This window comes from Scatophagus argus, chromosome 17 (genome assembly GCF_020382885.2).
Source record: "Scatophagus argus isolate fScaArg1 chromosome 17, fScaArg1.pri, whole genome shotgun sequence".
NCBI lineage: Eukaryota > Metazoa > Chordata > Actinopteri > Scatophagidae > Scatophagus > Scatophagus argus.
In genome coordinates, this window is record NC_058509.1 from 10,089,889 (window position 1) to 10,111,812 (window position 21,924).

At 42.2% G+C, this 21,924-nt stretch overlaps 2 protein-coding genes across 7 annotated transcripts in view; both read left to right on the top strand.

Moving 5' to 3' along the window:
* pag1 (phosphoprotein membrane anchor with glycosphingolipid microdomains 1) overlaps positions 1–5,125 on the top strand; it is a 42,232-nt gene extending 37,107 nt beyond the window's left edge. For all 4 annotated transcript variants that reach the window (XM_046417705.1, XM_046417706.1, XM_046417704.1 and 1 more), the window contains 2 exons: positions 4,053–4,112; positions 4,413–5,125. In XM_046417705.1, coding sequence (XP_046273661.1) covers positions 4,053–4,112; positions 4,413–4,772 — 420 coding nt within the window. In that variant the 3' untranslated portion in view covers positions 4,773–5,125. The remainder of the gene's footprint in view (positions 1–4,052; positions 4,113–4,412) is intronic.
* Positions 5,126–8,186: 3,061 nt separating this feature from the next.
* The window catches only part of znf704 (zinc finger protein 704), a 46,366-nt gene continuing 32,628 nt past the window's right edge, over positions 8,187–21,924 (top strand). The window contains exons 1-2 of one of the 3 annotated variants that reach the window (XM_046417703.1): positions 8,187–9,290; positions 13,828–14,015. In XM_046417703.1, coding sequence (XP_046273659.1) covers positions 9,030–9,290; positions 13,828–14,015 — 449 coding nt within the window. In that variant the 5' untranslated portion in view covers positions 8,187–9,029. The remainder of the gene's footprint in view (positions 9,291–13,827; positions 14,016–21,924) is intronic. The other 2 variants (XM_046417702.1, XM_046417701.1) reach the window with 2 other exon arrangements.

Genomic DNA, 21,924 nt, shown 5'->3' on the forward strand with positions numbered 1-21,924 from the left:
GCAATGGTGTAACAGTGGAGGGAGAGGAGAAGAATGAAAATGGGAGCTGGAGTGGGATGAGCTGGAGAGAGAGTAACAGATGAAACAGAGATAGTGGCAGAGAGATGATGGGAGATTGACTCAAAAAGAGATGTGAGGACCGGGAGGCATAAGGGGTAAGAGATAAAGACAGCCAAGAAGAGTGAGAGACGGTGACACACAGGGAAAAAGAAACCCAGTAGCATACAAATATAGCCATCTGTAGTAGTGAGGAAGGGAAGATGGGAGGATGATGAAGAAGAAACGGCAGCGTGAAAGATGGAGGAGAGAGAGGTGAATAGAAAGGTAACAGTTCAGTGTCATGCACTGAACAGAGCTGCTCTCAGCATGCTGCCTTCCACATGTGGAGATACACACCTGGAGGACACACTAACACACACAAACCAACAAACACGTGCACGGACACACTCTCAGAGCTCGCAAACATCATATTATCACTCTGTCACAAAGCTGCACGAAGAGGCAACTGTTCCTCTCTACTGTTCATTCTCTTTGTCTCCTGTTGCAACACTTTGTTTTAAAGGATAATTACAGCTTATTATAACTTACCACATGGCTTGACCGACTAAAGTACCCCAACAACCACTGGATGGATTGCTATTAAATACAGATGACATTGATATAGCTGTCCATGGTGCCTTGAGGACACCATGAACTTTAAGTAAGCATAACAGGGCAAACAGGGTGGGTCAACATGAGGCACCAACTTGCTACTGATGAAAGTTCTCTCCTGTGAACGTTGGTTAGTTATAGTGGCACTGTGTGCACAACTGCCAACTCCAGTACATCGTGATGCTCTGAGCTAGGCAGCTATCCTGGTGCTTCTGCTAGCTAACAATTAGCCGCATGCTGGTAGTTGTACCCAGCTACACCCAACAAATGTTGGTGTTGCTGGTTCGCATTAAATTAAACCACTGGTTTAAGCTCGTACGCTTACTGTTATTTATCTTAACCAAAGAAATTGTGCCAAATCTATGAAAATGTGATTCATTATAATAAACCAGAAGCATCCTTTAATATGCTGTATCTCCTTGGTGGTACTCATCTCTTCCCCTCCTCTCAGTTCTCTTTTCTCCTTCTAGTCACATCCCTCCATTCCTTTGTCTCTGCTGTGGTAGCCAATTAGATAATCACTGCTACTCATTTGGACAGCAGGCGAGTCTAGCCTCATCTGACCCCCATATCCATGATGAAATCTTCATCTACTGAGATACAATAGAGCTCCACATCCAGCCACACACACACACAGACACACACACAAACACACAATGTACTCTCTTATAGATACACCACCATGTACCTTGTTGACATGTCTAGTCAGCATGAATTCTGTTATTTCTCTCCATCCCCCCATATTACACAGACACACACACACACACACACACACACACACACACACACACACACACACACACACACATACGCAGATACAACGACATGTGTGTGTTTACATATATTCTGCAACATAGACTCCCATGGGCTGATTTAAGGTTAACCCTGAATGTTCCCGGCTCCCTGTGGTTTACGCTCGTGTATGACCAGGAGCTGTCGGTGATTTGTCTTGTCAAACCAAGTGTGTGTGTTGGCCGTGTGTGTGTGTGTCTGAGCCTAGTGAGCGCCAGCTGGCCACCATCACTATGACAGTTAGTCTGGCTTCATGATGGATGATACGTGCTGGAGAAACTCTCTCTCTCTGTCTCGGTCTCTCTCTCTCTCTCTCTCACACACACACACACACACACACACACACGCACACACACACACTCATCTGTGCAAACGATGGGGTGCCTGTATGCAAAAGACGAATCCCCTCAGGTAACAGCTCTGTAAATGCTGCTAACACACACAGAGGTGAGCTATCTCATATGCACACATTCTTCCATACACATACCAGGTTTGTGGTTGAACGTTCATTGCAGATGCACTCAGAAACTCTCTCTCACACACACACACACACACACACACATGCTCACACAGTTTTTTGTGACCTTTCATTCACAGTTTATTTGATCCTGTGCAGTTGTGCAGTTATTGAACCGTCATAAACAGCAGTAACACTTGTTTGCAGTCATTTGCTTGCGTGTCGCCTGTGGGCTTTTCATGTGAGGTGCAGGAAATGAATTTGACCCAGCCGGTGGGCTGCTGGGATATACACTAGGGACAAGTAAACTGCTGGTCAGCACTGTTGAGCTGCTAAAGGGAATCACCATTGTTAGACAGAGGATTTAAGTATGTAATATGTGTGTGAAAGTGTGCGTTATAAGCTAGAATTTGAGTTGGTGTTGACATGGTTTAAATATTTTGTATGTCTAGAGTTTGTTTGGAGTCAGACAGGGAATGCAGATAATCTGAGCTGATGTATTCATACTGATTTATATGTGCGTATGTCAACACTGCACGTCAGCACGACTGACACACTGACACCTGAGTCGTCCGTCTTCTGAGTAATCAGCTTACTGTCATACTTGCATGTCCTGTACGTCATTGTATCTCCTGCGTACACATCAACATATTCCCATAATCCCATCTCTCATACACACATGCGAACATCTTACTGTAACATACCAAAATCTTAATCTCTCAGATGTAAGGCCTCCGTGTGTACTGACACGACACCACCGACACCACCACCTGTTTGCTTACTGTTATAGGTCTTAATGTTACTTTGATATGCATAAAATAAAGTTTATAAAACTCACATCGAATGCATCATGTTTATTGCTGATTATGCGACGAGCTTCATTAAAATTCCACTTTAATTTGCAGTAATATCTCAACCAATAATGCAGAGGCTGCAAATTAGATGAACAAATATGGTAAGACACACTCAGAAATGCAGTAACTGGGTCAAGTCACCTTTATGTGTTTCATACGAAGTCTTCTCCGGGGCACTCTGCTTAATTGGCCGGCTAATTAAAGCGAAATGAAAAAGGCATCTGCTGCATTACGGAGTGTGCGTGTCGGATCTATAAAAGTAATCATGTCTTCAAACATACGTTATCCATAAAGTAATCGCATTGATTTAATCTCTTTGAGACAATGCTGGAGAAACATGTACCTGCATGAAGGTACTCCGACACGCAGCCGGTGCTGGCGGCTTGATGGATGATCCCTGTGCACAGTTTTTCATTCAGAACGTAAGAGCGGAGCTTGTGTGAAGACGTGCCCTTGAGGAGCACCAAACACTGGGCCTCGACAAGTGAACAGCTTTCCCTTCTTTCAAATGCATCAGCATTAACCTTGGTGCCTCTAACCAAGGACTTAGTAAATGTGAATTTATTCTTTGCCTCCAGTCAGAAAAATAACACAAAGAGCAATGTTGTGTCTAAAAATTTCACGAGAAATGAACTGTTTAGTCAACGCTGGCAGCAATATTGAGCTTCTTGTTAGACTCCTGAGGTGTTTGCCAGCGCTGTCAGATGTGTTTTCTTGATTAATGGTTCCCTCATCGATCATAAGGCAGACAGAGGCTGTGTGCAAAAACATCACACTCTCTGTCACTGCCTATTGACTTTCACTCAATAATTTTCTTAATGAATGGGTGGTTATATACAACATTAGCTTCATATGTATAACAGCAGAAACGGCAAATGCGGAGCTTGTTTCTCTCCCACTGCTGGGAATAGTTTAGTGGTTCACCTTATTGATTGCTTACCGAACACTCTCCTAAGACACTCAAAGAGATTTTCCGCTGGTGTTTTTGAGAACTTGTCAATAGTTTATCAGCATGTTTTAGTAATGCATATCGATAAGAACTGCAGCCATATCTTAATTGCAGTCCTGCAAAATTGTTTGTAACAGCTATGTTACTACTAAGTTTCACCAGGTTACCACTGTACTGCTTTTGATTATGAGAGAAAGGTGACATCCCTGCAAATGTTCCCAAAAGCCACTTTCAAGAACAGTAAAGCATCTACTCAGGAGCCTTAGGAGTGTTTTTAACATCTGAACCTGCGCTCAGTCCTTTCCTTCTGCCAAATCTAAACTGCCTTTTTGTTTTTTTTCTCCTCCAGTTACACTCCCCTCTGTCTCCTGCACAAGGGTTCGACAACCACATTCTGTCAGACAATGAGGTAAGTGGGCATCAAACTCCCTCTGCCTGCCGTTTTCGGTCCCCAAACAGCAGCACTTTACTCTGTGAATGCCAAATGCTCCAAATACCAAAAAGATAAAAAGAAGGAAAAATGCAGCTAAAACAACCATACAACATCAGACAGCTTGCCATGAGGGAAAAACCTAGCAGAGATCTTTTGGCACAAATGCATCAGTGTTCACATTCTTGTGAAATGTAGTTATGCTTATGACACTTTTATAGAAATAATAACCACAATAAGCAATTCACATGAACCTTGTCTGTCCTCTCTGTCCTTCAGTCAGCAATGTACTCTACAGTCAACAAAACAAACTGTGACAATGCTGTGAACGAGGACGACAAGGAGCACGACTACAGCAGCATCGCAGAGATCAAAGGCCTCGTCTCGACCTCTTCCTCCAGTGACCTGTACGCCACTGTCCGAGATATCTACACCCAGCCCGACGAGCCCCTGTCGGGTGAGGACCCCGTCTTGGACAGCACAGATCCCGGCTACGAAACCATCCGCATCCCAAAGACTAGCTCAGGTGATGACCACAGGGCTGGGCTGGGGGAAGAAGGGTCAGACGCTGCCAAGGCAGAGCCCGACTATGAGAGCGTCGGAGAGTTGGGTCTGGGTCGGGAGACGTCCCGCCTTTGAGTTTTTCCTCCTTGTCGTTAGGGCAACCCTCATTTGTGACACCTGGGCAGAGGCTCCCTCTCTGACAGATGTGACTGTAGTGCTGTGAACCTGCCACCAAGCATGCTTTTGGTGCATGACTTGGGGCGGGGACGGCTGTAATGGCTCCTCATAGCGTCTGTCATCAACATATGAGTATCCTCTTTACAGTTATGGTTTGTGATACCGCAACTTTTAACTTATCAACCAGGGTGAATGTCATTGGTACTGGTAGGCCTGCTAGATCATGAACTGTAGCACCTCAGCCATTGGGCATTAATTATGTGGAAGAGTGCACTTTGGATCATCATTAAATTCTCCTTTTGTCTTTTTGACACATGCATCACATGGATTGCAACAGCGGAATATGAAAAAAGATCAAATAAATAAACTATCAAATCAATTTCTAACCGCAGCACACATGCAGAATTTTAAGGGTTAGCTGAGGACATTGTCAGTGCCTGTGATACAAAAACAAAAAAAGAAATCAGTGCCATATAATCATAAAATCCATGCACTTAGTGTACATATGAAGGTATTATTATTTGTATGCGCTTATTGAAGCTGCTATTGACTTTCCTACTAGGTGACTCTCAGTGTCATGTTTTATTGAGGTGTCAGATAGTGTATTTCTTGGCTTCTCTTTGTCCAGTACCTCCATTGTGCATTTTGCATCGCTCAAAATTCCTGTGAAAGGCTTCTAGGCATGGGAAGCAAAAGTCAGTCTTATCTGTGACCAAATGCTCAATAAAAACAAACATAGCATTCGATAGATGTGACGGGACAGGAGATATGAAAAGTGATCGTCTTCAGAACCAAAATGTAAACAAGACGTGAGGGAAGGCGAGCAGTTTCAAAAATACTTTTTGAAGCATTTTTAGGTGTTTTACAGTCCATATCAGTGTTTTTTGTGAGATTCATATTTATTTGAAGATACATATTGTCGTGTAATTGTGAAATATTACAGAGCGTCTGTGAGAGAAAAGTAAATAGGGTTTTATAGAAGTTTCTAGCATTTTTTTATTAAGACATGAAAGTGAGTTGTAAGATAAAGACAGTTGTAAAGGTACGCTCCCCCTGGCTTTTTTATTTGCTGTTTTAAAAAATACATACGATGAGACCGTATTTTCTCTTTTTTTTTAGTTTTGCACAGGGATCAAAACAAATTCAAAAGACATGTAATGTGCAAATCTGTTGATCAGCTCTATGTTGTTTTTTTGTTGTTGTTATTGTTGTTGTCATGTTTTTTGAGCCTACTCTCGGTACAGAATGCAGACTTCAGTTGGCATCCCGGATGATTTTAAAGCACAAGGTTTGATATCATGGTACTGCATTCATGTACAGCTTAGCAAAAGCAGCATCACAAGCCAGATGCACAGTTTGAATATGCTTTTAACTTAGTAGAAGCACTCTGAGAAAACCGTATCAGTCTGTCTGTAGCTTGTACTGACGACATGCCAACCAAGGCCTGTATATAGTTAGAGCACTATTTTAACCAATGTTACTCGCTGGAAGTTTTATGTATGCTTTTACTTATTTGTACAATGTCCAGAATGGTATCATTTCAAAATCAGCCTGTTAAGAGCACAATGTCTGCAACCCTGCTTTTTACCTTGTGTTGTTACTCAGAGTTATCAGATTTCAGCTTTTGAGTTCTGAGAAGTAGTAACCAGTCAAATTTTGGAAGTATGGTACAACATTTTGGTACATGCATTTTAAGAAACAGCAAGTGTGGTACTTTTATTTAAAAAAAAAATTAATCAGTGTCTCAATACTGTTGTTTGGCTTTTGTTTTCCCATTGACAGGGAGACTAAAGCTTCTTGCTATAAATATATCTTTCACTTGCTCACGACAGTATCTCTTTGCAGGAAAAAAAAAAATGGTGTCAACTCATCTGTTTCCACCCACATCAAAATATTGCAGTCTTACAGTAACTCTAGCCTCACTACATGTTTCATCAGACATGCAGGAGCATGTTGCTGGCTAAAACAAACACTGCTAGCCTGCACTGACTGGTATTAGATACATAAATGATATCAGACATTTGAAATGCTGTTGCATCCCCCAGCAAGACTACAGTGAAAGAGGATTTTAAATGCACTCCACTCCTGGTATTTTAGGAAGGAAAACGGATAAATGGAGCCCTAAAAAATTCCATTCATTTCTGCAAAGAGGTAATTATCACTGTTATTTACACCCCCAAAAACATTGTTCCTACCAAGTGATGTGTCTGTGTGTCAGGGTGGGGGCCACCATTTAGATATAATGGTGTTCATAGAATGTTATAAATGACCTCAAAAGAAATTATCTGTCAAGGGTGGTGGTGGTGGTTTAGTGCCAAATTGAATAAGAACAGCACACACACAGTTAATAGATACTTACCTAAAATCACTTATGCTCTCTAGCTGTCTATCTTGGTCATTTAAACACACACACACACAGAGAAATGGGGGTGTGGTAGACGGTTGGAGATGCTCCCTCACTGCCCCTCCTTCAGCTCCGCCACTCCTGTAATGAGACCATTTGTTCCCCCTACAACCAGCAGACGACTCCATGGTGACACCTGCCTTTTATCACAGGGCAAAGCCTGTTTTGGAAGTTATGGCCCCATCTGTCACTCTGCTCTGTCCGATTTCCATTTTCTGCATGTAAATATTTTATGACACGAATTGTTCTATTAAAATATATATATAATAAATTGTGTCACTGTGTGTTTTTATTCACTCGGGGTGGTGTCAAGGAAAGATTGTAAGCGGCATATGATTTTCCAGAAACATTAAGGTTGACATTAATTAGGCTATTCGTTACTGTGATAACATTTGCTGGTATATTCCCTCTGTCACAGTGGATGATAATCACGATGAGTGAATAGGTCTTTTGGTAAAGATTTATCAAAGCACTGTGAACTTTCTAATGAAAAGGAAGAGATATGTTCTCTTATTTTCTCAGCGATCAGCGACTGGTGTCTCATTGTGAGATCTCACTCTCTTATTTAGAACAGGTTGAAGCTTTCAGGAGAGTGTTAGCCACCTGAGAGTGCTGTCATGTGCAGAGTTGTAATGAAAAGCACAGCACTCTTTAAGTTACCCGATGGCACAGAGGCTTGGACTTGGTTGGCTCTCGCCTGGGCAGATGTTGATGCAATGCCTTTAATAAAATCAGCATCTTAATGAAAACCACATAAGCAATTAAATAACCTGTTGTGTTCACAATCACAAAACCAGACTGGTGGAGTCCATTACTTTCATTTTAAAATCAGATCATAGTAATTTAGAAGTCCCATGGCATCTGGAAAGTAGGCCATACACGCCTTGAACAACTAGGTTATAGCATAAAGCCTGCCTGTCTGGTCGAAGTTTTCCTTTCCTCAGCCTAAATTCCCCTTTTCCCTTTCTTTCCCTCTACCAAACCCCCTCCCGTCTCGTTTCCTCTCCATCCTTGCGTCATTGTTTTGAATGGAGCATCCTCCCGGCTTGCATTACCTTCTGTCGGAGGAGAACGGGGAGCGGTGGGGGCTTGTGGAGGCGTGTGCTGCATCGACCAATTGCAGCCCGCCTTCGCCGCCGGACCGCACATGTTTACAGGCAGCATTCCGCCGGTAGAGGCTCTGCTCGGTCGTAGCCACTCACGGAGTGGAGCCCCCCTGTAGCCGGAGCTGGAGTCCCCTAACGCTCGTATTTCAACTGTTTTCAACATCTGCGGAGGAATGGCGATGTATACGGCCGAGCGAAGTGAAATAATTCGACGTATTTTCTTCCGCCCTCCAATGTCCAAGTCGTATTTTTATGTATAAGCCGCCATTTTGTTAAATCGTGTACAAATGTCATCTCGGTTCCTGAAGGTCGTGATTGGTCCGTGTTTTCCCGCCGCCCGCTCAGCTCGCAGGGAGCAGTGGGGAAAACAAACAGGTCGAACGGAGGAAGATTGGTAGCCGGTTGGATGTGGAGGTTGTTAGCGGCGAATGAATCGTCTTCGTGTTGTTGGTTTTTGACGGGTGCTAATTCAAACTTGTTCAGTTTTCGGTGCTTTTGAGTACGGTGCATTTAGGACCTTGTTTGGAGTTTTCGCCTTCCGAGTATGTTGCCGCTTTCTAACATTTTATCAGGGCTGTTGGAGCGCGTAGTCTACCCGCTGCGGTTTTGTGTTTTCCTCGACGTTGTTTACCGGCTATAATTCGACGTTTAGTGTTATAAATTCACCGGTTCGCCGGCTCTGAATTCGGTGAGACACTTTTAGACATGCATACGAGGCGTTTGGTGAAGCGGTCGATCCTGGGCAGCCGCGTTTATGCGCCGAGTCCGACGGGGGACGGTGCCCCGGTGACAGGAGTGGTCCAGGCTGTCAAGCAGGAAAACAGAGACGTGTCGGCCGTAGGAGCGCGGCGCAGCGTCTACACTGTGCTCATGCAAGACGGGAGTCTCAAGGAGTTCTCCGAGGAGGAGATAGCCACCGGGTTCAACCACACTGCAACCAAAGGGCCCCTCAAGTCCAGCCTGAAGGTGTGTGTGTGAGTGAGAGAGAGTGCGGGGAAAGCGCCCCGGCCGGCAGGCAGCGCTTCACTGTTTTTGTTGTGCGGTGTTTTGCAGCGTTTAACCGCTTCCTGCACGCAGCCGATTTAACGGTGTCACCGCGCTTGCTGCCGCTGTTGGCAGATTTGACCAACATGGAGAAAACCACATTTATTCAGAATAACCATGATGCAAATTCGCTTGCATATTGCATCAAATCACGAGCTGTCATGTCATTTGGCGACACCAGATACATGGGACAAAGGGCTTGAGAGGGCCTGCGCAATGTTTATGTGGGCTAGTGGGTGGGTAAGCCGAGGCAAACAAACACGCTCTGACTGCAGCGTTTTGGACTGGTGTAAAGAACCGGTCCGAGGTTTTTGCACATAGGCTCGTGATTTGTATATCACGTTTATTACGGAAAATTCTGTGCACCATGCCTCTCATTGCAAAATTGCACTCAAAGAATATATTATTGGTATTTTTATTGATAGATGGTGAAGCCTGTCACTCAGTTAACTGCTGTATGTCTTTTTGTGAAGTCACTCTGCACAACAAAGCTAGTATTGTTTAGCAACAGTTACAAATAGATCATGCGGGCTTCCTGTGGTACTGGGGGTAGAATAGGATGTTGTGATGATGTGCATATTTGTAGTCGTGATATGGACCAAATCAACAGTGACCCAATTGCCTTCATATCCAACTTGTGTGCTTTAGTGTCCCATGGCCTCAAATAAAGATTGTATGAGGAAGACAAGTCATTTAAGATTTTGGATTAAAATACTGTCTCTGGGATTGGGGAAGTTTGTGTGTGTGTGTTCTGTCCTTTTTATAGTGAGGGAGACACTAAGGAATGCATGTGATTAAATAACCACTTGTTTATAGTCTAATTTTGATTTATTTTGATCGGTGTGGTTTTGTGCCTTCTTGCGTTCGTGTGTATCGTGTTGTGATATTTGATGAAGTAACTTTCAAGCTGTAATCATAATGCTTATTTCTGTAACCAAAACGGAAGTGTTCAGCCACTGTTTGTTACCACACATGCTGGACTGCTCACATTTCCTTTATTTTGTTTATGTAAATGTGAGTTATGGAGATGGGGGGCAGGGGACTTTTACAGATACAGTTGCAAGACACTGAAATGCTTGTAAATCTCAAATGAAGTTGTAAAAATATTGTTTATTACTTTATACAGACGTCTCAAACCTTAACAAAGGGGAAGGCAGCAGCACTGTATGGACACTTTTCAGAGCTTGGGGTGATTGGAAATGCAATGCAAACTCAGGTTCCCTTGTTTTGCATTTGCATTTTGCGAATTTGCAAATTTGTATATGCAGTGCTGCACTTAGAAAAGCTGTTGCACAATACAGCTACAGTCACCAGTGCAGGCAGGAGTAATGCAGCCTGAGAGAGAGAGCGTAGTCCTGTCAGCAACAATGGTCAAGTCTCTCTCAGTGCTCCGTTCGCACTGAGGTCGAAAACAAGCCATAAAACGAGGAGGAGGGGTTTGCAGCATGTTTGTGTGTGAGTGCGTGGATTCACATGTGCATCTGTGTGGCTTTTTTGTGTGCATGGATGGGCTTTCTCTCACGTGTGTATTTTTATATTTAATGAGTTAGAGCTGATTATTTGACATTTTGGAGTGGGGGTTGTTTGTGAGGGCATGTGCCCCGTCTGAGCAGCAGCTGTACAGGCAATAAAGGAGGCACCCCCAGGTTGGCATTGGGTGGCATCCTCCAAAGAATCTCGATGCCTGGCACATTGCCCAGAACGACAAAAGAATGCCTCCTGTTGTCGGGGTAGGATTGTGGGGTGGGGTTTCGGGGGGGCATGGGGGGGACCACTTGTTGACTCATTGGTTTATGTAGCAATGTCACACAGATCTCCTATGCTAACAAAGAGGGGCCACTTGTTTTTGTTTTGCTGGTGCTTTTGTTGCTTTTGTCATGTGGGAGTCAATGAACAAGCTGGTTGACAGGAGCTGAGTGACTCCGTTCTGAAGCGCCAATCCCAGGCATGCTGTAGACGGCCTGTCCTTATTGATTGGCTGAGTAGCATCAGCACGAAGCACAGCGACCACAGGGTTAAGTCCGGCTGCAGCTCACCTGCCCTGTGATGATGTTTGAGTAATTTGTTTAGGGTATAGTTGCTGTATGTGTTAAATGCATTCTGTGAATGCACAAGCACAGGTTTAACACACATATTTAATCCCCTTGACTCAGTCTTATTCTTACATATGTACTGTACCTCTGGAGTATTTCTCTAATTGGCAAAAATACTTCCCGTATTACACCAAAAAGGGAATAGGTTAGGAGCAGGTTGTGCAGTTTGTAAAAATTGCTAGTTTTGTTATAAAAACATCTGCACCAATTTAGCTCATATTTAGCATACTTATTCAGTTATAACGATCTCTGCATTACATGAGAAATTGTAATTTGGACATCTCTTGGAGTTGACATTAATTAGTAAGTAGCTACAGTGCGGGAAATTTTCTGCCATGTGAATTCAGTATGAAACAACTGTTCAGCCCTAAACTCATAAGTTATGTTGATCGCAGCATGAGACCACTGATTAATCATTACCGTAATGTAATACCGTAACCTAATCCTTAAAATCTTCACCGAATGTGGTAATACCAATACTTCCTAACAATAAAGAAATATTTTAGTCAAAAGACACGGTCGGTTTGGGATTTATGACATTCGGTCCACGGGATTCAGTTTATGGTATGTGTCAGCTTGCTTTATTATGACCTTTGACCCATGAGGGTTCAACAGTCTTTACATTTGACAAACTGCCCAAAGCAAGTAGGTTATTAAGAGTTTCTCTGTGAGTGGGAGAGAGAAGGAGGGGGAGAGTTAAAGAGACGAGGGATATGAGAGACACTTGAGGCATTTGTTCATGTACACACACACACACACACACATACTGTACATACACCAGCTTTGACACATGCAACTCAAATTTCACAACCGATTTGGCATGCTTCACAATTTCCTGGCTCCGTGAAATGCCATCATTCATAAGTCTGGCGAAAGGATGGAATCGCCGTTTGTTTTATCCGAGAAGTACACTCGTCCTACACACAACACCTAATCTCTATCGAGCTGGTGTAATCCATCTTGTTGTTTTATTCAAGTCTGTGTTTTCACAGTGCATTTTGCGCACCAGCGAGTGTTTGAGCGACCAGTTTCTATCATGAGTGAAACTGGATACTCATTTCTCATGTTTTTTTTTTTTTTTTACCTCATTAATCGAAGTAAATTGTTCTCCGTGCGTTTGTGTGTGCATGTGTGTGATTTACTAGGCTGCCATTGCTTCTTCTACAGTCAAGCCTAATCGTGTTACAGTGCTTTGAGATAATGATCTAGATCACACACATGCAGACACACACACACACACACACTGTCCTGCATGTCATATTCCTCAATGCACTGTTGGCACAGGCAACCTTGCGTGTCACTCTGGCCATGTTGACTTTAGTATTTACAGAGACGTGTGTGTGTGTTGGTGTGTGCGTAGGTACATGCAGGTATTCATGTGCAGAAGGATGTCATTCTTTGCTGTTGTGTAAGAGAAGTTTTTTATATACATTGCTACAGGTAGGCGTTTTCAGAGCATTGTGATGGGAGAAATGGTTTTCTTTTCTGACTGTGTGTCAGTAACGGTATGTGGCATGGGAAAATGTTTGGTGTATTGCAGTCTTGCTCTATGAAGTATGTCTTTGTGTTTGTTTGTGTGTGTTATTGCACGTGGTTTACAGAGCTGCTGTGTATGTGTATTTTGTGGGTGGACCCGAAAGGGCTGAAAAAAACCCACAGGATCTATTTCCAACACCTTGACGACGTCGCCTTGAGCTTTAAATTTTATTGTTGTCAAAAATGTAATTTCTGCAAGAAGAAACCAATGGTGATGTAAGATACAAACAAAAAGGGGACCTGCTCATGAAACCATTCATACAAAAACTCCACAGTGTACCTTTAAGTAATGGTTTTAGAGCTACCATCAACAATGGTTTATATCACAGATGTATAGTTTAGTTTACTTTTGATCATGACAGGTCAGTTTTGGTGGAACTGTAAACAGTATCTTGTGGTTTGAAACCTCATATCTCCAAAATATCTACAGGAAGTAAGAAAAACAGTCTTGTTTTATAACTGACCGCTGAGGAAAGGTTTTTTTTAAAGCTCAGGAGGATGGAAAATTTTCTTAAACCATATTGGACCATGTTCTCCTTCATTTGAAATGTAAACAAGAAAATCTTCGAAATTTGGATTACAAGCTTTCAACAGCCAGATCCAGAGACCAAAACTATGTGTATGGTGTTTTGCATGTAATTTAAATGCTTTTAGTCTGTTTACTTGCAGTAGAAATACAAAATATGACACATTCATCACCCAAGCAGGCTTGTTTCTGTACTTCTTATCAACATTTCCCACCACTCATTCCTTTGTCAGCATTGTTACTACCCTGCATGCATGGTTCTCTACCCAAATACTGATGTATTCATCTTTGCGTCCCTCTCCAGCAGAGCTCAAGTAATGGAGCTCCAGAGAGCCTGAAGGTAGAAGGCAGCTCCCTCAGCCCTGAGGCGGTGGAGGAGCAGCGGGTGGTGGACGGCAAGCGTGCTGGCCGGGACCCCGACACCCGATCAGTGTCCCTGCTAGAGCAGAAACGTAAAGTGGTCTCCTCCAGCATCGATGTTCCTCACTCCAGGTAGGACTGTGTGTGTGTGTAAGTGCGTGTGCGTGCACGTGCACATGCATGCTCACGTATACGAGGGGCCAGTTCTTTGACAATGAGAGTCTGATTCCTGTCTAGAGGGAGTTTGGCTTGGGATCATACATGCAAAGTTCACTGAAGGTTTATGACATAGATATGTCATCTCATAAATAGGACAGAGTTTATATGGGTTTATATCCCATTTTTTCATCTGATCCTCAAAGCCATTTTGACAGAGGACCGAATTCAATGTAATTTGACAGGAGTCCATTTTTGTTCCATTACATACTTTGTGCATATATATTTTATCACATGCCATCATCCATCATGTGCTGCACATCAGTGGTGTCAGTATGTTGGCTTGGGTGTATTTATCCCTGTCCCACATATTTAAGCGTTTGTGTGCAAAATGTCATTTTTGGAAGAATCCCATGCTGTTGCCTTAACTTGCTGGAGCAATTATGGTTATGGTTATTTAAATGGCATGCCTCTGGTGGTTTCCCAAATTGTGAAAGTGGCGCAACACGGACTCAAGGCCATGAGAGTCAACTAAAACAGTAAATCACATCAGTTACTTTCTTGCATGTTGTATGTTCTGTAGCAAAGACAGTATGGACTCAGACATACAGTAGCCATATAGCCAAGATAGACATAACAGTAAATATGTTTGAAATTTGTATGGGAGAACTGTTATCTCATGACTTATCGCTCAAGTATTATTATTATTAAAACTGGGGCACATAATCCATTTGATCCTGCAGTATGTAACACAGAGTCCCACACAAATGAAAAAAGTTATTATGTTGTGATGCATGAGATGTTCCCTCACACATTCAGTGATTGTCCTTACACCACACACACACAAATATTATTTTAAGATAGTCAGCATAATCCACCACTGAGGCTGATCCACAATGGGGCAATTAAACATTAATAGGCAGCAGTGCACGATATTGAAGAGCCATCCAATAAAGAGACAACACTCTTTCACTATTAAATGTGAAACACTAATACCTTGTAAAGCACCACACCATTATTGAACGCTACTCCCCATTACTTATACTCATGCCACCGCAGTAGTCCAATCGATGACAACTTCCTGAAAAAAGTACACTAAAAGTCTCCCATTTGGGCAGCTTTATCGCCACAGCCTGAGCCCCTGCTTTAAATTTAATAGTTATTTGCTGATGAATCATTGATTTGGCCTTCTCTCTTGTTGCCTATTAAGAGGAAAAAATTCTTTTTAAATTGAATCCATCTCATGGATTGGGCAGAAGTTATACACCTTTCCTACTATAATTACCTCCTTGCATAGGGATTGCTATAATATTGATATTTATATTGTTATTGTGGGATGGATTATTGATCGTCTCACTGCCTTTGCACAAGTTTAGCTATTTGCCTCAGCACTGGGACGATCATTTTATAAACCCAGTTCCTGTCTGTCCTAATGAGACTGACGGACAACAACCAAAGCCATGGGGAATGTCTTATAAATCAGAACTAGCCCTCAGCATACAATAAGCCTGATACAGTGGTTAAGAGAAACCACAATCTTTTTGAAAGCTGCACATCTTTTCAGTTATCACTGGGCACACATACAAAATTCCAATAACCCACCCAAGTTGTTTTACTATCCAAAATTCCAGCAGAAATGTGCTAGATTATGTTTCTATTTTGGCTGTCCAGGCATCTTTGAAACATCATTAGTGTCAGAATTTTCAGCCAAACCCCCCACTTTTGTATAAACAACTAGAGACAAAGGTTAGATTTACTTTAGGATCTTTGTATTGTATGCACAAATATCAGCTGTGCCTAGTTTTGGGGGACAGCCGTGATGAGAAAATATCCACATCCTTTGAAAACATATGATGATGTGGCATATCAACCCGAAAAGCTATGAGTGTATTTAGAGTTTTTATTCTGTTTCGTCTCCTGACAGGACCAGCGCTTTTTCTTGCCACTACCACTGATTCAGTGATCTCCTGTCAGGTACAAAAGAAAAGAGTAACTGTAAGCATGGGAAGGCCATGTGTAGGGAGGAAGCCCTTGAAATGATCAAAGACATCCTGGATTGTGTGCGTATGTCTTTGTGTGCTCAATATGTAATATTACAGTTAAAGCGCGAGTGTAAAGTAATCCCATCTCATCTACCTGTTGTGTGTGCCTCATAATTTACTTTCTGTAACTGAGATTTAGAGAGTAGCACTTAACTCTCTTATTACATGATTCTTGCTTTGAAATGTCCTCACAGTTAAAGTTCAGCCAGTTCGTCCCCTCATAATGTCATGGGCTTTTTTATGTGTTAATGAAAGGCCGATTTCTAGCCAGCAGCACAGACTTGACAAGCCTGATACTCAAGGTCCAAAGATCTATTGTTCCTGTCAAGCACTAAATCAAAACAAGTGCAAAAATCCATTTCAGTCCAAATTATAAAGTGTGCTCACACAATGGAGAACATGAAAAGTTCATTCCTGCCACATCTTTGGAACATGTATGAGAGACTGAGCTGCTTTCACGGATATCCCTATAGTGACCTCTTCAGTGCACAGCCCCATTATTGCCTTAAGATTAAGATCCATGGCTCTCATCTTCGGCACACCTGCGACCGATTTTCAGCCTCGCTCTGGAACTGGGGAAGAAATGGTGTCGCCACCGACCACAGAGTAACGTTTATCTGTAATGGAGACAAGAGGGGGGAGAAGGAGGGAGGAAGGAAGCTTGGAGGGACGGTGGAAAGGGGACGAAGGAGTAACAAGGGAAAAGAGCGAAGGGACTGTGTGTGTGTGGAGAGGAGGGCAAGAGGGTAAAGGAGATGGAGAGAATGTGTAGCCATGAGGATAACAACAGGAGAGAGAAGAGAAAGAGAATGCCTCAGGATTTTTTTTTTCCAATGCTAACTCTCCAGAGAAGTCTGACCTTGAGGTTGTTAATTGCACTCTCAAAAGTTCCCTCTCTGCTGGTGATTTACCAAGAAAATGTCTGACTGTTTGATGGCTCTCCAGGTCCCTTGTAACCCAGATTGAATAGGTTTCCTACCTCAGTGGGAGACACTGAAGTACCCCAATGCCTTGTCTGCAGTCACTGGGAAAATGGAGGAAAAATGACATTGTGTCATATAGATGTTAGGCCTCGGGGGTTTGTGTAGGTACATTTTATGATTCTGTCAGCCGGTCCCACTCTCATTACTTTATCGAGTAGTCTCCTCCATTGTATTTGTTTACAGCACATTTACTACGCCTGCATTTTGGCAGATCTTGCTCCAAAAATCAATAGGTGTCATTCAGTGATTGACCTATTTTCTGTGTTGCCCCAACTCCCAAATTCCCAAAGAAATGGATTCCTGTAAGATTTTTTTTTTAAATGAGCTTTGTCTCAAAATTCAGAGGCAGGAATTGCTCACAGTGGCAGATTTTTGATTTGTTTGAGCCATATTTATGGTCCTAGTCTCTCTTTGCTGAAAGTTCAGACATCTCCACACATTGTCACACTGTGGTCTTAACCAGCTGCTGGGCCTTCTCCTTCCTCCGAGGGCTTATGTTTTCTCTATGCAGGAAACAGTCAATTGTAACAAGAGCTGGCGGGGGCAGACCAGTGGAAACGAATGGCTTGGCTTTTGACAAATAGCATTCTGGAGACTAATTGCTAGCAGGGGAAGTGAAGTATGACCTTAGTTGAAGGGGAAATCAAGCGAGTACTCGACTTATTATTGCAAAACCCAAAAACAACAGATCTGAGGGTTCAAATCTTTTCTTCAGACTGCCAACAGTCAACTTTCCCTTTCTAGTATGGACTGAGGTTACTCGCGTTTCTGAAAATAACTGGACACCTTGTTGAGCCTTTGTGATGTTAAAATTTCTTCTTCTTCAAATCCAACGCAATGAAGGCATTTACTTTGATTTGTGGTAACTGATTCCATTTAGCTGTAATTTAAAGCAAGGAAACTGTGGGGGTCAGTCAGACTTCAAAACCCAGTTCATTGCCAGATCAAAACTGTTTGTTATTGTTGATAATTTTTATTGTTGATCGTTGTGCTTGCAGTTTACTATGCTGAGCCAACCATGTGTTCCACACTAGCAGCTCGGCGCATCAGCCAACTCAGACATGGAATGAGGCCAAATACTCCCCATCCTGTGCAAAAAGAGGCCCAAAAGGCCTGTCAAATTATCGTTTGTCTTTTGATGAATTGTCATGGCTTTTTGATTCTTTTATTTCCCCTTGTGGTTTTGGTTGTCTTTGTGGTCATTTCTTACCTTTGTTTGGAACACTGTTACTGATATTGTTCCTTTTGCACAATGTGTTTTTGTGTTTGTGGCGAAAGAGGGCGTTTGAGTTTCCAAACAAGAGATAGGAGGGGAGGAATGGGGCGTGTACGTGAGAGCAGTGGGTTCTCCAGAGAGTGAGTGACAGAGAGAGAGAGTGAGAGAGATGCTTAGTGTTTGCCAAAGAAAACAGTTTTCCTGGTTTGGATGCCAGTGGAGTTCAGAAACCATGCGATTACCATCTGAAAAGACAGCTCTCTCTCAGCTCTCTCTCTTTCTCCCTCCCTCCCTCCCTCCCTCTCTCTCTCTCTCTCTCTCTCTCTCTCTCTCTCTCTCATTCACGGTCTCGCTCTCCCAGACTCAATATACTACTATCTGATTGAACACTGAGGTTTTTTCCTGTAACAATTTACTTGACCAAACCCAGTGTGTTGATTCAAATATTCTCTTAAACTGTATCAGATTGGCCAAACTACACACAGCTAAATATATCAAACAGAAATGTGCTTGTCTTGGAGGGTAATTGAAGGTTTTCTTTTTTAGGCACAACAATGGTTTACAAACCTGAAGGGGGATGATTTTGCTACATCCTTCGAGAAAAGTGGCAAACAAAATGGCTATAAAACAGTTGTATTTGATGTGAAGGGTTGCCTGTGGTGTATTGCACAAAATCTGAATAGTCAGCAGAAACACAAAGCACTTTGCAAAGTAGTAAACAGACCAACAGTAAAAGTGAAAATAAATACAGGTGTTTTTAGTAGTTTTTAAGAAGGGGTTTAAAGAAATGTACAGATTTTGCCAGCATGAGCTCATCTAGCTCATCCAGGAGCATTGATGGGAAAAGCCTGATGTTGTTTTTAATCCCATCCTTAGAACAGCCAGTAGGGATCAAAGTCAGGGTCCAGAGTTGGGCTCATAACAAGTTAAAAAGTCTGTGTTCATATCTTGGTACCAGGTGCTTCATGTTTTAAAAGGGATAAGCAAAATCCTCTGAATCAATTTTGGGAGTATCAGATAACCAGTGCAAACAGGCTAAAATTAGAGTGGTATGAACTCATTTTGGCCAAGCTTCACATTAACCACCACACACACCATCCTCTCAGCTCCCACTTTCAATCTTTATAATATAAAAATGCATAGTATAATATTAACTCGAAGTAATGGGATAAAATGAGATCTTCTCTGTGGTGTAGAAGAATAAATGCACAAGAGAAAACCAGATGAGACAAAAAGCACCATGTGTAGTGTAGATTGCCTCTATGATTTTCTAGCATGAAGGATTTCCTTGAGGGAGCATCTTATGACACAGTGGCCTGTGTGAATCACTTAAATATCGCATGCATGTTTATTGGCTCCTTTTGTCTTCACATGGCTTGATCCGTTTATTCATTGGAGTTTGCTTTGTTCAAGGCTTGAAAACCACCTCACACTGAATCTCTGATCACACATAGGATTGTTGGGTATTTATGGACCCACCCTGCTGTTAACTCCACTTTAGATTTATTGCACATAGACTAATCAAAGGGAAAGCCCTCACTCTTTGTCAATACCCGTGGCACACTGGTGGGAGCTACATCGTGTTTGGTCTACGTGGGCTCATTCGACGGGTTCTGGCTCCTGAGAAAACTACCACCTGTGATGCCGCAGGAGTGGAATTGTGAGTTTAAATTTATATGCAAATTGGCTCTTTAATTAAGCGTGTTGAATATCACTGAGTGCATGAGTTGGAGGATGGTTGGCCTCCGCACAACTGAGCATTTGCAATAGTGCTGGACCCTGGCAAGTGTATGTAGGCAATGCGTGCACTGTTGTTATCTCAGTTCAGGATTTACATTCACTTTAAAAAATAATTTGTCAGAGTACATCCAACACACTAATTACATTATCAGGTATTGAGAATAGAAGAATTGTCATAACATCTGTGCTGTATTTTCCATCGAAGGCTTGCTTAACTGCACCTTAAATGAAATCCATAGTGTCTACAATTTGTCTAAATAATGTATTTGACATTAAAAGTCATATGCTTATTACTTTGACGTTAGCAGTGGAATTGAGTATGTGTGTGTAAGCGTAATATTCATTTTGGAGTCATCAGCAAAAATTTGTTTGCAGGTTATTGAAGTCGTAAATAAAAACAACGCTGCTTCTTAGGAGTTTGAACACTCTTTATAGCTGTCCAGGGAGCGTGGCAAAATGCATCAGCCTGACAGCATCAATGTCATGAATCAACAGACAAATCAATCTGAAGCCTCACAGAAAATGTCAGTAATATGCTAATATGCTATTTGTCCTACATCGCCGTTGTTGTATCTTTTAAGGTAGTTTTGTGCTCTGTGATGCACAGTGCACTCAAAGAGACTCAAAGCCTGTGTTTATGTGACAGTGGGCTTTGTTTGGCCTCTGCTGCTTCAGACTAATCCATAGTCCCCAGCTTTAATGGACTGATGGCACAGAGTGCTACAAGGGGAAAAAAAAAGCTCTAATTGATTCTATTGACGGACGTGCATTATGGTCATCTATAGTGTATATATACGAGGTGGTACTAATTGACGGCAGTGTCAAGTGTCACACACTGCATCCAAACAGAAGCACTAATGAGGAGGTGAAATTAGTGCAGCATTAACTGAACATCCATTCTTCTAGGTACGAAGTGAGAATTTTACTTGCACTGGGCACCGCCTGAAATGATGAAAACTATATTGACTATATTTGCATTATATCAGATTTAATTCAATCAATTAAGTTGTTTTCTGATAATGCAGTGGCAAATTAGCCACATTTGTTTTTTACCTCATGTCCAAAAAAGAGAAAATTCACTCTTTCTTTGTTTTTTGCTTTCAAGAGATTAATCTTTTGTGCTGTACAATAAGTTGCAATAAATGTTCTAACTATAATAAAGAAGAAAAATACAAAACTACACTCAAGCAACACACAAACAACACAAATCTGTAGTACAGAATGAGCTACATAGGGATTGCTAGTTGAATAATTGTGCACCTTCTACCATGATTTGGTATTAATATTACTGTACAGACCCGTGCAAAGTTTTGGTTTGGGGCAAAGACACTGTGACACAGTGGGGAGGCAACATGATTCTAACCTATTAAAAAACAAACCCAGCCCTGCAGAAGTACCTTCTCCCCACGTTATTTCTAATTATGGCCATCAATTTTGATGCTCCATTGACCTGTCTGTTTTGAATTATTGATATCTGTCAGGCTGACAGGCTTTATTAATTAAAATGGAGATGTACTAATTAAGAGCACGGCATGAGAGTGTCATAATTGTAGCCCCGATTTAATTTGAGTGTCACTCATCAATTTTATCGCGGTTTAGCAGAATAGGCGCGGCGTGACAGAGGAGTAGGTAGAGGTGCCCTCATGTGACGTGTGTGTGTGTGTGTGTGTGTGTGTGTGTGTGTGTGTTTCGATATACGTGTGCTAGCTATCATTTGATACCACTCCACTTTTCAGATTGTGAGAACCGCTTGCTTTAAAGACCAGATGTTATAATGACTTCCTTTCTTTTGCGTGACAGTTTGCATGAGAACATTAATTATTCTTTGTCATAATCTGAGGAGATAAGTGCAAATTAAATTGAAAAGCAGACCCATCCAGCAGCAGAACGTATCAGTTTCTCCC